Source organism: Eumetopias jubatus, unplaced genomic scaffold (genome assembly GCF_037043125.1).
Source record: "Eumetopias jubatus isolate StellerSeaLion01/CBP00866 unplaced genomic scaffold, mEumJub1_p1.0 scaffold_10, whole genome shotgun sequence".
Taxonomy (NCBI): domain Eukaryota; kingdom Metazoa; phylum Chordata; class Mammalia; order Carnivora; family Otariidae; genus Eumetopias; species Eumetopias jubatus.
Window position 1 is genome coordinate 26,119,708 of NW_028274816.1, and position 14,868 is coordinate 26,134,575.

At 48.0% G+C, this 14,868-nt stretch overlaps 1 protein-coding gene across 2 annotated transcripts; it reads right to left on the minus strand.

Annotated features, from left to right (window-relative positions):
- Positions 1 to 496: 496 nt before the first annotated feature.
- On the minus strand, positions 497 to 11,119 carry ATXN1L (ataxin 1 like). 2 transcript variants are annotated; one of them, XM_028094571.2, is made up of 3 exons: positions 11,012 to 11,119; positions 9,068 to 9,135; positions 497 to 7,953 (listed from the first exon to the last, which is right to left on the minus strand). In XM_028094571.2, the coding sequence occupies exon 3, from the start codon at positions 7,834 to 7,836 to the stop codon at positions 5,773 to 5,775; it is 2,064 nt and encodes a 687-aa protein (XP_027950372.1). In that variant the 5' UTR covers positions 7,837 to 7,953; positions 9,068 to 9,135; positions 11,012 to 11,119; the 3' UTR covers positions 497 to 5,772. The 2 variants fall into 2 exon arrangements, with proteins under 2 accessions (XP_027950372.1, XP_027950381.1); XM_028094580.2 differs by having other exon boundaries at positions 497 to 7,956.
- Between the last annotated feature and the right edge of the window lie 3,749 nt (positions 11,120 to 14,868).

Consider the following 14,868-nt stretch of genomic DNA (forward strand, 5'->3'; position numbering starts at 1 on the left):
GATTGTAGCTGATGTATTCCAGCAATTTCTGGAAGCATTCTTGGGGAAAGAAAAGAATTGGAGAAAAGGCCAGCAGTGAGGACATCTACAAGTCCTTGTGATTGATTGTACTAGTATCTAAGTCTACAGGTAGACTTCTGGGTCACTGAAATACACACCACCAGAACTGCAGATCTGCCCAGAGCCCACCACATAAAGATGGGCACTATTAGCCATTACAAGCTCTCCCATGAAGGCCTTCTATCCCCCACCCAACAGCCACCATCTAAGGCTGGGATAAGAAGAAGGCGCAAACACCAAAAGGAAAAGCTAGTAGTTTATATAGATAGATATATAGATATATAGATATTGATATATATTGTGTTTACATAGTCCACAAGTTAAATGCAGGTATCCATAAGAAGAGCATTAACAATAAAAATACAATCTGTGTGTAGCCAAGTACAGAGACTTAAAATGGTAAAACAGCAAAAAGGATCTCACAAAAGTACAAATATACAGTACAAATTGATTTATTTAAAACAGTTACAAAAAAGCACAACAAAATAGAGATTATCCTTAGAATTATTAATGCTTTGTTAAAGATCAGGTAGGATTAGAGGGTAAGAAATGGTACTGGGTGGGGGGAGCACCTGACTAGTTCTAAGGCTTTAGATACAATGCAGTTGATTACATATTAATTCAGCCATTACATACTGGGGATAGTAGTTGGGGGATCAGTAATTTATCTACAGGGAACTCCTACACAAATCAGATCCATCCAGACCTCCCCAGTGCCGTCCTTCTTTACTCCTCAGGACCCTAAAGCCACCTGATGGCAACATTCCCAACTTTTCTTTCTCCACCCCATTCCCTATCCATATATTCTTCCCTCCCCTAAGGTGCTGTGCAAGCTGAGAGCAGTCTGCTCTCTGCAGCTGGAACATATACTGTTTTGGCTACGGGGATCCTGTGTGACTAGGAAGGTTGTAGGGGACAGCCTTATTTTAATACTTCAAGTTTGCCACGGGTACAGTCTCTTCCCAGCACAATCTATATTCTCTCGAGTGTGAGTATCAAGTAAGTGAGGGATGAACCCTGCCAGCAATGCACTAACCACTCACAACTCACAACCACGTGCAAACTCCCTGTCCAGGGAGTGGGTGTAAAACCACGGTGTCACCAGCTCGCTCTCTGAAGAACCTCAGTCCCCGTGACAGTCATAAAGACAGAAATAAATGCTTGCAAGTTTGACAATAGGTAAAGGCACATGGGCTGCTGCCATACACACACTGTAGACAGGAACCCAATTTGAGGCCATCTTCACTGCTGGGCATTTGCAGTAGAATGGCTTTGGGATCACACAGACTTTGAGTTTGCAACCTACTGGGGGAGGATCTAGGCTTAACGGGAGAACTAATAAAGAAACCTTAGTGTGAAAAGTGCATTTATTACTACTGTTCCTGCTGGGGAGGCTCAGCAGGGCAAACCGCACCACCTCTCCTTCCACCCCAGGCACTGTGCATAGTCTGCAGGTAAGGAGAGAGTGCAGTCGACTCTAGCATCTCGAGGGCCAGTGTCATCCTAGGCCCAGAGCAGGCTTCTGGCCCAAAGATGGACCCTAGAGTTGAAAGAGCAACTGATGGCTGCAAAGACCCAGATGCTTATTTTATTATTGCATAATGTGGGAGGCCTTCTCTAGCCCAGGGAAGCTGGACGGTGCAGGCTTCCCAGCAAAGGGCTAATAGGTTCCTGGTCAACATCCAACCTTGCACAGTCCAGCTCTTCAACTGTAGTGTACACTTTTTCCCATCTGGAAAGTATTGTAGCTTCAGTGTGGTTTAGTAAACTTAGCCCTAGGAGGCCAGGAAGTCTCCCTAAAACTTGGCCTCCACCCAATTTACCTCGCTCTTAAAACTGTGACCTAATCTCCATGGCCAATTTAATCAGGTATCTTTACTCCAAAGGACCCAGGCCCTTTCCCAGTCAGCCCATGTCCACCCTTCACCTCCAGTGTGATCATTCAACTCTCCAATGTGCATGCATGTTGCAGGTTTAAATCATACCACCACCCTGTTTATCTCCTATGATGTCCACTGGTAAAAATAAAACTAAACCCCACTGAGGGGCTATTTCGGTCAAACTTCAAACCCTCTTCAGTCCCAGAATCCACATAACTAGAGCTAGATGACCCTCCCTAGGATGCTGGCAAAGGCCCTAACCTGGTTCCCCATCATTTATTTTTTAAAAACAGGATATACGATACCACAAAGGAAAGCAATTAATACATAGAAAACGCCCACTAAGACCTGTTTGCTTCTCCCTCAAGACAGTCAGATATTTGGAGCCTAAGGGCTCCCAACAAGCACTGAAGCCACATCCCTTTGGGTTCACCAGCCCACCAGCAGCATTTCATACTATCCCTATTCAACGTGACTTTGCTATAAAGTAAGAGTTGCACAGTAAGAATGGACAGGATGCCTGGATTTCCTCCATATGGTCAGACAGGGAAGGGCAGGGCGCTACAAGGGCAGCAGGCAGGACAGTGAGCAGACAGCAGCAGTGGCAAAGCAGCACAGAGCAAAGCCCTTGGTGTTATGACTGACTGGGACCAAGACTGCAGAAGGGTCAGTCCAGATCTGCTAGGGCCCCTCCCCTCGGATATAAGTATTCAGCTCTGAATCCCCTTCCCCCATGCCACCACCCTCCATGCGCCCCCACCATGTACACCATATACATCTTGAGAGGAACGATGATCCAAGACTTGGATGTATTACCCATCCCTTACCTGATCACTCTACTCCCAAACTGGTGTAGGCATTCCTGGTTAGTGCCAGAGTTAGCGGTCCTCCTTTCTATTCCTAAACTCTGGGAATTTCCTACCACTGACAAGGGAGCGGCGCTGGCCTTCTTCAATTGCCCATTTCCCAAAAAGCTGACAGCTTCCCACTAAAATGCTCACTATCTCAAAACCACTCTTCGGTCTCTTGCCAACTTAGGAAATTCCTTTAAGGAAGAACAGACCACCAGAGGCCCCTCTCATTTCTCATACCTGGAAGAAAAGACTGAACCGGAGGGAAAAGACAAGCAGAACGCCACAGCTCTGACCAAGATTGAGAGCACAGAGCTTCAGTTCCTGGGAGCCCATACTTTACAAAAGACACCTCTGCAGCTTCACAAATGGAGCATTCATAGATTACGTACACATGGCATGGTACTAGAAGAGCTGCAGCTATTCCTTCACGGGCAAGAGACAGAAGAGGAATAGCAGCAGAAAAGTCAGGGCCCAACCTGCCAACGTGCACATGATGTTCTCTTTCCAGGATTAAGTGGAAATTACCAGGCTGGGAAGTGGAGGGTCACTTGGTTTCAACTACTGTATCTGGTTGGACAGAAGTTTGCTCCCAGCAGGAGGAAGCTTAACTCGTGTCCTTGGTGGACACCTCTTGAGTGTCTACTGTGTGCATGCCACTGTCTTCAGTTGGTGAGCCTTCCTATGAGGAAGGAGGTTTCTGAGAAACCCGTGCAAACAATAATCCCTAGGAATGAGCTGATCACAGAACAGCCAGAGATGAGGCCTTCTCCCAGGGCTGTCATCGGAGAGGGTTCCTCAAGACTTAGCCCCATCGGCCCCCTCTGTAGGAAACAAGCCAGAGAAAGCAGCATTCAGAGAAAATGGGGGACAGAGAAGGGAAAGGTGAGGATCCCAAACGCATCCAAGGTTGAGTGTTCACCAGAGTTGGTGTTTGGTTCTGAGGTGACCCGGAGACTTAAGTACTCACAGTCAGGTCAGTAGCTTCCTTTGGATGGGCCTCTAAAACCTGACTGACTACTCTCTAGGAATGAAACAGTGGCGTGTAGGGCTTGTAGCAAACAAGCCGGTCTCAGTCACTTTGTTCCCCCAGGAGAACAACCTTTAGCACCTGAACACTAAGAATGACTCCATTCTCAGAACTCCCCCTCCCCCCAGGAGGTAGGTAAGATTATTTATCCCCATTTGGCAGCTGGGGAGGAAGTGAAAGAGCGAGAGGTCACAAGACTTGCCTGAAGTCCTCGACAGAGCAGAGATCAGACCTCAGAGGTTTGGGACTCCTGATGACAGGCAAGGCCTCGGCCAGTCCAGGTGCATTTCTAAACGAAATGCCAGGATCATACACTGGGAGAAGCCTCATCAGAGAGCTGAGTGGACAATACCCTGAGTTGCTTCAAGAGTCTGAAGACCCCTGAAAAACACACAAAAAACCCACCCACCCACCTGAAAGCTGGTGGGGGAGCCTAATTCTCAATACCCAGTGGAAACCCATAGTCCAAGCTTATGCTAAAAGTTGTGAAAACGTGAGCTTAAGACACAAGGGGGGGCAAATGCAACTAAGATTGAGAATGCTCTTTGCAGAGGAACAATCCACCACAAAATGAGATCTAGGAGACTTCAGGGACGGGAAACTTATCAAGACTATCCCAGAACCTTAGAGTGGGCTACGGGAGGGGATGGCTGGGAGAAGCCTGAATGCTGATCGGAAGTGGAATAAGATGGGAGGGGCTGTGTAAAACACGAGGACGGGCACTGCCCAGCCAGGTGTATTTGCCCTGACCCAGGGCACAGTTCCCTTCTTGCTTCTCTACCAAGCTCTTCAGCTGCAGAAGAGGAGAGGACATGATTCTTTCTGTATGAGTTTTGGAAAACAGGGAATATAAGTGATAGAGGAAATCAGAGAGATCCCTCCACACCAAAAACTAGAGGTCTTGGTCAGAGTGGACAAAAACAATTTTGCAGAAGGGGAAAGACAGTGCAGCTACAAATCAGGCCCAGGTCAAGACACCATGCTGAGGACAGGGCAGAAGGGTGGGGGCAGCGCAGGCACTTAGGCACAACATAGACAGAGGAGGAGAGTAGGGGACTGGGGACAAAGGTCCACTGGTTCTTTCAAAAGTCACCATTACCAACTAGAAATTCGGTACGATTTCGAAGTAGGTCTGGCATGCTGGGTACAAGGAGCTCTGTTAAGTCAGCTACCTTTCCAGAAGCCCTGCCTAGAGACCAGTCACCTGGCCATCAGGTCTTTCTCCCAAAGTCCCCTGACTGGGTCCCGCCAACGCAGTACTTCACTCTGAACCCTGGAGGGGCTTCTCTTTCTCCCAGTGCTAGAAGCCTTGTGGGAGGAACGGTGGGGAGATGGGAAAGGGCTGAATGAAGCACAGGATCAAGCAGAGTCCTGTAGATGAGTGCTCCTCCCCCACAAACCCACAGACATCTGTAACAAAATCACCCTTTAAAGTGCACAGCTCTCAAAAGAAGAGTTCTGGGTGGGAACCCTCTTAATCCCGATCATGGGGCTTCCTGCCCTCCCACCACAAAAAAGAAAGGAAAAAAACTTCAGACAGTTGAACTGCTACTATAAGCTGTGGATCATCATTTTTGGCTCTTTCTTTGCTCCCTCCCTCTGCCACCTGCCCCCAAAGCCCGACTTTCCCCTTGCAGGAGCTAGGGATGGGGAGGAAAGAACAGGGAGGCCCTGATATTTGGAATGTTTCTTATCCTGTGTGCACCCCCATCCTTCCTTGGCTCAGGCCTGCTGCTCCCCCATCACAGCACCCTCTGGGGCTGTCCTGAAAGGATGCCATGGGGTAATGAGCAACAGACCCTGCCTTGGGAGGCTGCCTTTATGCCTCCTCTTTCCCCCCAATCTCACTGCCAAGAGAGCCATTCCCTGCTCGGCATGTGCAAATCCTCTGCCTGCTCACGGTGAGGCCCAGCTCTGGGGTAAAGCCCCAGTCCTGGTCTGGGAGAGAGGTTCATTTTCCTGCATTGGAACGCCCTTCGATGGACAGTTTTACCTCCTGCGGAATGAAAGAGGGACGGAGCAGTGCAGCCCGTGCCTCCTCCCCTTGCATGCTGTATCTTTGGAAGCTTGGGGCTGGCCAGCAGGCCTGAGCACCAGGCTCCGGCTGCGAGGCCTCTACCATTTGGGAGCCCTCACCTGACGGCTGGCTTTTCCCCTCACTGTCACATTGCTCTCGGGGTCCCAAGACTGTCCTCTCAGGCCTTTCTCGGGGGGGACCCAGCTGGCCTGGGGGAGCACAGCTAGCCTGAGAAACTGAGTTACTGTTCAAGCTCTGTAAACTGATAGAGATGCAGACATCTCCCACCTGCAGCCGATGGCAGGGCAAAGAGAAGAGCTGTGCAGTCCGCCCAGGGCTGCAGGAGGACCAGCCCTGGCCATACACAAAGAAGGGGTGCTCGGGGGGCACCTCGATGCTCACTTTGCTCTGCTGCTCACCAACCACAAAATGCAGCATGACAAATCCAGGCCACTGGCTCTCCTGAATGTCCACGACCGTGCTAGAGTCAATCTTCAGGCCCCCGCTCACTTCGGCACTGCGCACAAAGTCCTGGGTCTGGAGGTCCTCCACCCGCTTCAGCTCCCCTGTAGCCAGCTGGATGATGGCGCCTTTCATGAAATGGGAGGGCAAGTGGGAGGAGGTAATGGGGGGTGGCGTTGGCTCCTTATCTGGGAAGGTGGCTCTGGCCTGCATGTCCAAACTTGATGCCACCAGGATCTCCGAGCCCATGGACAGCAGACCTGGGTCAGTTCCAGTGGGCACCAGGTTGCCATTAGCTACAACCATTGCTTTGGGTAAAGGTCTATGTTTCACCAGTTCCTGATGGGATTGAGGGTAGAACCCTCGGGCCTGATTTTTCTCGGCCATCTCTGCTGGGTTCCTGGCTGACCCTCGCCCCTCACCCTGATGGTCAGGGGTATGATGCGACAGGTTGAGGGGGCTGGGCTCATCCTTCCTCTGAGCTGTCACCACACGATAGTCCTGAGAAGCTAAAGCGCCAACCACCCGCTGGACCTCAAGGTCGGTGTCTGGGGTCCCTCGGTGTGCCGGCACTGCCACCTCTACCCGTGCAGTCTGAGAACCTGAAAACAACTGTCCATCCACCACACATTCTACCACTGGCACCAGTCCCTGGCCTTCACTCTTGCTGTTGGGGGAGTCGAGGGCTTCGCTTTCCCGTCTTACTAAATTTCGTTCTCGCTGTCTCTGTCCGTTGGCAGCGGCTGCTTCCAGAGCAGACTGGCCCTCCTGAGGGGTAAGAATCGGGCTGGCACCTGCTGGAGGGGTTTCATGCAGAGTGTACCCAGCAGGTAGCCTGGACATCTGATAATAAATGGGCATCCGACCTGGAGCAAGGTCCAGTGGCTGAGTACTCGAGTGTGGCAACTGCCCAGGTGGGGAGGTGGCAGAAGGGGCTTTGTTGAATGAGTGGGCTGGGGATGAAGCCTGGGGAGGGGGCGTGGCTCCTTCTGCCAGGAGTGAGGCATATGGCACAAAGTGTGGAAGGTGAGAGGTGGTGAGGTTGGCAGAAGGAGAAAGGAGGGGACTTGGTAGGAAATTAGGTGGCACAGCATAGGGCAGGCTATAAGGAGACCCAATAAACTGCAGAGAGGTGGACGGGAGTTGAGCATAGTGGATTGGGGGATAGTGGATTCCTGGATGTTGAATCAGTGAAGACGCTACATTAAATGTGGGGGGCAAGGGGCTCATGTTCACCACAGATGGGAGGCCAGTTGGGGAGAAGGTAGCAGGTGGCACAGCCACCTTATACAGCATACCATACTGGTCCACCGTCAGACCAGTGATGGCCTCAGCTCCATCACCCCCCAGGCTGACTCTGGCTCCTGCCTGGCTCTGCCCAGCCACCACAACCCCCCGGGACCATTCAGAGGCATCACTGGAGGGTGTGTGGTTAGTTGAGCAGCTGGTAGTTCTCCCCATATCCTCGCTGGTCACGGGGAGGTCTCGTTTCTTTGGTGGAAGGCATTCCTGACTCCTCTCATGAACAGGTTTCATATTGCTTTGTGGTGTTCCTGGAGCCTGGAAGGGGTCGGCTTGCTCCTTGGGACATCAGAAGGGGCTTCTCTGTGGCTCCCCTGCACCCCTCTCTGCTGCTGGTGGGGGCGCCCACATCTGCTAGGGAACAAATCAGAAGCAAAGAAAAGTAACCTAGGGGCAGACCAAGTCAAAGGAAGTAGCAGAAACTGTGCCCATGGAGGAAGATGCAACAAAGGGGACTGCTGGGGAAAAAAGGCATGAGAAAGGGGCAAACAAGGACGCTACCCTTCCCTCATTCATCCAGCCCAGGACGTGAAAGAAACAGTCAGGGAAACCAAAGAGAGCTACAAACATTCACCAACGCATAAACAACCTGTGGGCTCTACAACCCGAGAGAGACCAACAGCTTCATGATCAGGCGTGCCTCTGATGGGGACCTTGACTCTTCCCAGCCTTCTCCCCTAAAAGATCTGACCAAATGGTTGTTGCTGCTGGTTCTTTTTCCTAAGCTTCTCCTTTGGTCACCAAAGATTACCGTGCTATCTTCTTTCCAACATATGACCTCATCCTTGCTTCCTTTCCCCAGCCCAATTTGGGTTATGATCTCACCTTTCCCCATCCCCCCACCCCAGGCCTGGTTAAACTCTCATCCTCCTTTGCCTCGTATCACCACTACCTCAAAGACCCGGGTGCCACTGAAAAATAGCATCTTCTTTGCCCCATGAGATACTACATTCAAACTTGGGCCCTATGCGGAAAGTGGCTGTACTAGTGTGTTCTATAATGTATCTGTTTCTCCTCTTCCCTAAAGAGCAACAAAACTCTTCTGACCACACACAGACGTCCCCCACTAGTCTGGAAAGACTTCTTTTCTTCTCATTAACCATCTTCAATGGACTTTCTTCATTCATTCTCTTTCTTTTGCCAATGGTTCCTTTTCCACTGTAGGTCTGCTCTAGGCACCACTTCCTAAATTCTGGTTCCATTCCTCCAAACCTGTCTGGGTCTCTATGATTCATAAGAAAGTTCTCTCCCTCCTTTCTCTTGCTGTCACCTCTCATACATGCTTCTGTCCATTGTCATAAAGTGCCCTTTTCGTCTGAGCATTTCAATGCATGAACCTTGTCACCTATTTCTTCCAATCAAGGCTCCAGGTCTTTGGATCTGGATATTAGACTGTTCTGTTTTTCCACTTTTGAATCCCAGATGGTTTTTTTGGCAACAAGGTATCCAAATTTCCCTTTATTACCTGAGCTTCCAGTAGTGCCTCTGAGCAGCTGCAGTAAGAAGCAGTGTCCTCCCCACTGCCTTGGGAGCCTAGAAGACAGAAACAGGAATAAAGTAAGCAGGAGTCTAGCCTCTCACTTCCCCAGGGTCATCAAGGTAATTCTAAAGCCACAAAAACATTAAAGTCCATGAGTGCCTGCCTCATGTTCTGCTCCAGAGGTACCAGCACATTTATCGAGTTTTTGGCATTTGAATAGAGAAACAGCTATCTCTTAAGCTCTAATTTGTAGAAAGACATCCCTGAAAAAAATTTTCAATGTGTGTCAAATTGCATTGTTTTCCTTAACATCATATTCTTCATTCTCTACCTGTACTTATTCCCCAAAGGTTAAATTTACTTCCAATCCCAATTTCAGGTAAATGTGCAACTAAAAATGGAAGATTCAACATTATTCCCATGTGAACAATGGGAAGCTGGAAAAATCAACTACATGGATTTCACCTTTATTCAGGGCTGATGAAAACACAGATATGGAGGTTATTTAAATGAGAAAAGTGGCACTAGAGGAAAAAGAACAATTATTTATGTTTCTGGGGCAGAAAAAGAGGTCAAGGGGGAGTCACTCAAGGGGAAGCCTTATTAACAGATTTTCAGGGTAAAAAAATAGGATCCTGTGTGTGAGTGTAAAATTTTCTGAGTGACAACTTCGTACCAAGTGTTGAATCAGGTGTGACAGAAAATGAAAATACTGCCTGGGTCCTCATGTAGCTATTAACAATGGGGAAACAAAGCTCACACTAAATTATCAATATCTGAATCTACACATGCCAGGAACATCAAACACTGAAGAATGGATCCTTAATCTCTGACAACAGATAAAGCAGTACTAACCAGTACTCTGAGAAACTATCCACTTTCCTGTCCAAGTCCTACAGAACTGCAAGCCTCTAACCAAACTGAAGCAACATTTATCTCTTAAGATTGGCAAGGTGTGTATGTACAAGAAAAGACGATGAGACAGGAAAACAAGGGGGAAAGAAAAACTCAGTTCCATAAACACAAATTACACAGTGGGTACGAGTCTTGCATCCCTTCTTCGCCAGCAGTTCCAGTAACTGAAAGGCAATTAGCTTTCTCCCTCGTTTGCAAAAGAAATTGGGGTCATATCTCCAATTGATCTTTGCTTCCTGCAACTAAAACCTTAAGGAAAACCTGCCTCTAGGTTAGCCAAACACAGTCGAATAAAAGAAATAAAAGCAGCAAGAGGTCTGGGGGAATGACAACAAAGAGCCAAGCCTGTCCACCAGGGTCCAACAACGCAAAACACATTTCGGAATCTGAAACCTCGGCCTCAAGAGGGGCTCGATGAGGACTTCTCAGAGGGAAGATGCAGCTCGTGACCCTAACCGAGCTAACAGGGAAGGGGGTCTGTTCCGGTGAGCTGCCAACGCTGCTAGTCACAGCCCAGAATCAAGAGATTGAACCCAAAATTCGGTGAGGGCGAGAGGTACGCCCGCCAGAAAAGAGTGGCGCTTGGAAGAGACTACGGGTTATGGCTTCCCGTGATCCTGCAATCCTTGCTTCAACAAGGGTAGGGCCCGAAATTGGGAATTTGACGTTTAGGGGTGGGGAGTCGATCCCTGAAGCAGAGGGACAGGGACAAGGCCCCGCAGACGATGCTTCCTTGTTTGGGGGCCCCTTCCCGCCCCGAAGACTCGGACACCCCGGCCCGCCAGGACACAGCCGCGGGGGCGCCGGGGCCTGAGGCCGCCTTCTGGGCCGGGCCGGAGAAAAGCGCGCGGGACTCTAGGCGCGGCCTCTTTCGCTCTCCCCGTCTGCGGTTCTCGGGCCCCGGTCCGGCGGGGCAATGGGCTCCAAGGGGCCACTTCCTCCTAAGCTGCGAGCCCAGGCCCTATTGGCCTTGGTGAGGCCGGCCCAGCGGCCCGCACTCCCGGCGACACTCACCGGCCCATCTCACGGCGCTCCTCGGGCTCCTCCCGCTCGTCCCGGAGCCGCCGCGACCGCGGCCGCCGCCATCCCCGGCCCCGGAGCCGCCCCACACCCAGCGCCCCCCCACGCCGGGCGCCCGGAGATGGCGTCAAGTGCGTTCCGCCCCCGTCGCGGGCAGATGGCGTCACCTCCCAGGCCCAAGAGCGACGCCCAGAAGTACCCGGGAAGGGAGGGAGGCGGCCCCTAGCCCCTCGCCCCTCGGCCCCAGCGCCCCCTGTGGTGGGAAAACGAACTCCTCCCCGGGGGAAACAGGGTCACGTGAAGAAGGTTGGCCGGCCCTCTCGCCCTGACCCCACCATGACCCCTGCAATCTCTCCAATAAATTCTGGGGGTTCCCAAACAGAGCCCTGGGGCGTGGCCAACAGCGACCCTCATTTCCTGGACTTCCGGGGCCTGACAGGTGAAGCCTCCTCTTGGGAACCTCGGAACCCCCGAGGCGACCCCTGTCCAGGAAAGTAAGATACCCCTGGAGACCCAGCGTGGAGATGGGGGAGCTCTTTGAGTTGAGAAATGACTTTGACGGGGATGAGAATGGACACGATCCAGGATCTAGGGGAAGGTGAAGCGAGTAGTGGGAACTTGAGGGATGAGAGGAAAGGGTTCAGTAGAGTGGGAAGAGCTTAGTTTCGTGGGAAGAGAACTTGACTATTCGATCAAATATTAGATCACCATTCATTGCCAGTTAACTAGTCAACTTCATAGTAACATGAACATCTGATTAACCATAAGTGAAAAAGTGAACACCAGTCGAATTTGTGGTTTGATTACAACTATGTAAAAAAAAGGAGTTCTGCATACAGTCAGAAACAAGCTAAACTGAGGGAAAAAATAAGTTTAACTATTAGAGAGATTGGATCTGAGTGGATTTTTCCCCTTTCACTTTCTGCAAACTCTGTTCACTAAATAACAATTGATTTTTGTTTGATTTTAAAAATATTGGCTGGGCTCTGGTCCCTACTCTGGCCTTAGAAAAATCATTTTACTACTTTAGACTTAGGTTTCCACTTCTGCAAAATGAGGAACTTAAATTAGATGAAGGGGTGGGAGTAAAACATAGATTAAAGAGCTCTCTATAAGCATTTTAAGTGAAAATTAAGCAAATATGTACAGTGTGATATCATGTATTAATGTGAAAATCATATGTAACATATAAAGACATATTTATGTATCAGTACAGAAAAGGAATGGAAGGCTATGTAACAACCAGTTAACACTGGTTATCTCGGGAGAGGAAAGTGGCATTGGGTGGTGACCAAAAGATACAAAAGGGACTTATTGTTTGGATTTCTTTTTTTTTTTAAAGATTTTATTTATTCATTTGAGACACAGAGATAGAGAGAGCATAAGCAGGGAGAGAGGCAGAGGGAGAAGCAGGCTCCCCACTGAGCCAGGAGCCCCACGTGGGGCTGGATCCCAGGACCCTGGGATCATGACCTGAGCTGAAGGCAGACGCTTAACCATTTTATGAAAATATTATCTTAGAAATATTAAGATGAGTAAGTTAAAATACAAGTAAAGTATATGGTCTCTTAAGATTCTTTCTAGGGAATCAATAGACCTCAATTTTGGTATTTTCTCACCTGGATGGGCAAAAAGGGTCATTAAAATCATTGAATGCCACCACACACACACCTTGCACCAGTGTGTGAAACAGTGAAGCTACTGATCTGTAGCCATCTAAATCAGCAGAGGGCTGTGCTTCGAGGATATTAGTATTATTCATGACAGTCGTCTTCGCTCTCAGTCTGGCCAAGGAGGAAGTTATGTGGTCACACAGTGATTCTGTTTTAGCACTAACTGGCTTTCTGGCTTCTAATCCATTGCTTAGCTCACTAAATTGGCATTAAAACTATCAAGATTAAAAAAAAAACTGCAAAGATAGACAGATAAGCCTATACTATTTATTTATTTATTTTTAAAGATTTTATTTATTTATTTGACAGAGAGAGAGAGCACAAGCAGGAGGAGCAGGAAAGGAAGAAGCAGGCTCCCCGCTGAGCAGGGAGCCCGATGCCAGACTCAATCCCAGGACCCTGGGATCATAAGGTAGATGCTTCACCAACTGAGCCACCCAGGCACCCCTGTACTCTTTTTTTAAATCAAAATGTTATAAATACTGCTGTCTTTGCCAATTTTTTCCAAATCAATAAATTAAAAAAAAAAAAAATCTCTGCCAAGATAGAAACCCTTGGATCATCCAGGATACCCATTGCCTCCTAGACTAAGATACGCTCTCAGAGAGCTGGTGTTTCAGACAAAACTGAGAGAGCAGACACAGGTAGATGCAAGCAAAAAGAATTTTTTGGCTACCAGCCATTAACATGATTACATAGTGCAAAGGCGTGTCTGATTTAAAAACAAAAAAACAGGATGTTCTGATTGGTGAGACACAGGTGATTTCCTGGTTTGGTAGGAACCAAAACCATGTTCTCTTTTCGGCAGTCCCAAAAGAGTGGGTCATATCTCTGCTGTATTCTCTTCTAGAACTCTACTCCAAGCAATCTTCATTTCTTTGATTGTGCATATTGATGTAGGAAGCTCCATAGTAACAGTTTGAAAGGAGTATTAGTAATAAGTAACATAGCTTTTAGATTTAAGACACTAAAATAACTAAAAGTTACCTCATTTCTCCAAAAATCTGTGTTATTCTCTGGAACCTGGATAATTCCCTATGTAAGTTATTTATAATAACTAAACCCAGGGTCGTATTCATTGTAACTGGCTCAATAAATAGTTGTTGAATGAAATTTCACAAAGATATCTCAAACTGGGAGACTCTCCTTGCTAATTTTTTTGCTCCCATTTCCTTATTTCTATTCTTACCTAGTTTTGCCTGTTTGTTACCTTTTTCAGTCTCTCTCATCGGAAAATTCCTTCATTTTCTTTCACCAGATTTGTTTGTTTAATTTCCATGGAGTTTTAAGAACTGATAAAGTGAAAGGAGATTTCTTTCATTTAAAAAAAATTTCCCTGCCCCACAAAAGAAGATTTTTTAAAGGTATTTGAGACATTTTGGAACTTAAAAGTTATACTTCCATCTGTTTTGTCTACCTCTTCTCTTTTGTTGGATTCCCACTGAATTCCTTTGATGTGTGTAGATTGAATTTGTGTGATGGGAGAGTTTGACCTACTCTGTTGAGAGGAAAACAACAATGACCACAAAACCCTGCTGAGCTGGTTCTTCTTCTCCCTAATCAGGCACGAGTTTCAAACCAGCTCTCTGTGTTGCCTAGTTCCTCATTGGTGATTTTTCTAGACCTGTCGTACAGGCAGGGGACGTTCCGACAACTATCCCAACTCTTTTTTGACGTTAAGGGATCAAACCAGAGAGAAGTGCTGGTAATTTGGGGAACCATGTGTGTCATAACAAGAGGAATAGGTGGTTTTTTTTCATACTGTCATGTCTTTTTGCTTGCATTGCTTAGCACGTAAAGGTGTCATTGTAGGGGAGAACTTTATCTTTGTATGTCAATGGCAGAAACAACAATCTCAAGTATAGTTTGAAATTCTAGGAATACTTGGCAGATTTAGCTTTCCCAAGACATGTGTTGGTGCCTGGTATTAGATTATTTTTCAAAAACTTTTCTAGATGTCCAAATGTAGAAATGTGCAGTTTTCAAGCTTCTGTTCTATCTACTTTTCTGAACAATTCTGTGTCCTTATTTCCACCTGCTTTTAATATTCTGTGCCCTCTCCAAAGTCCAGTGGGGATCTCCCTTTCAAATTCATTAATATTTTATTTACAAGGAGGTCTTGGAATTTCTCCATAAGTGACTAATACATCCTTTGGGGATGGGAATCTCGATCTGTTG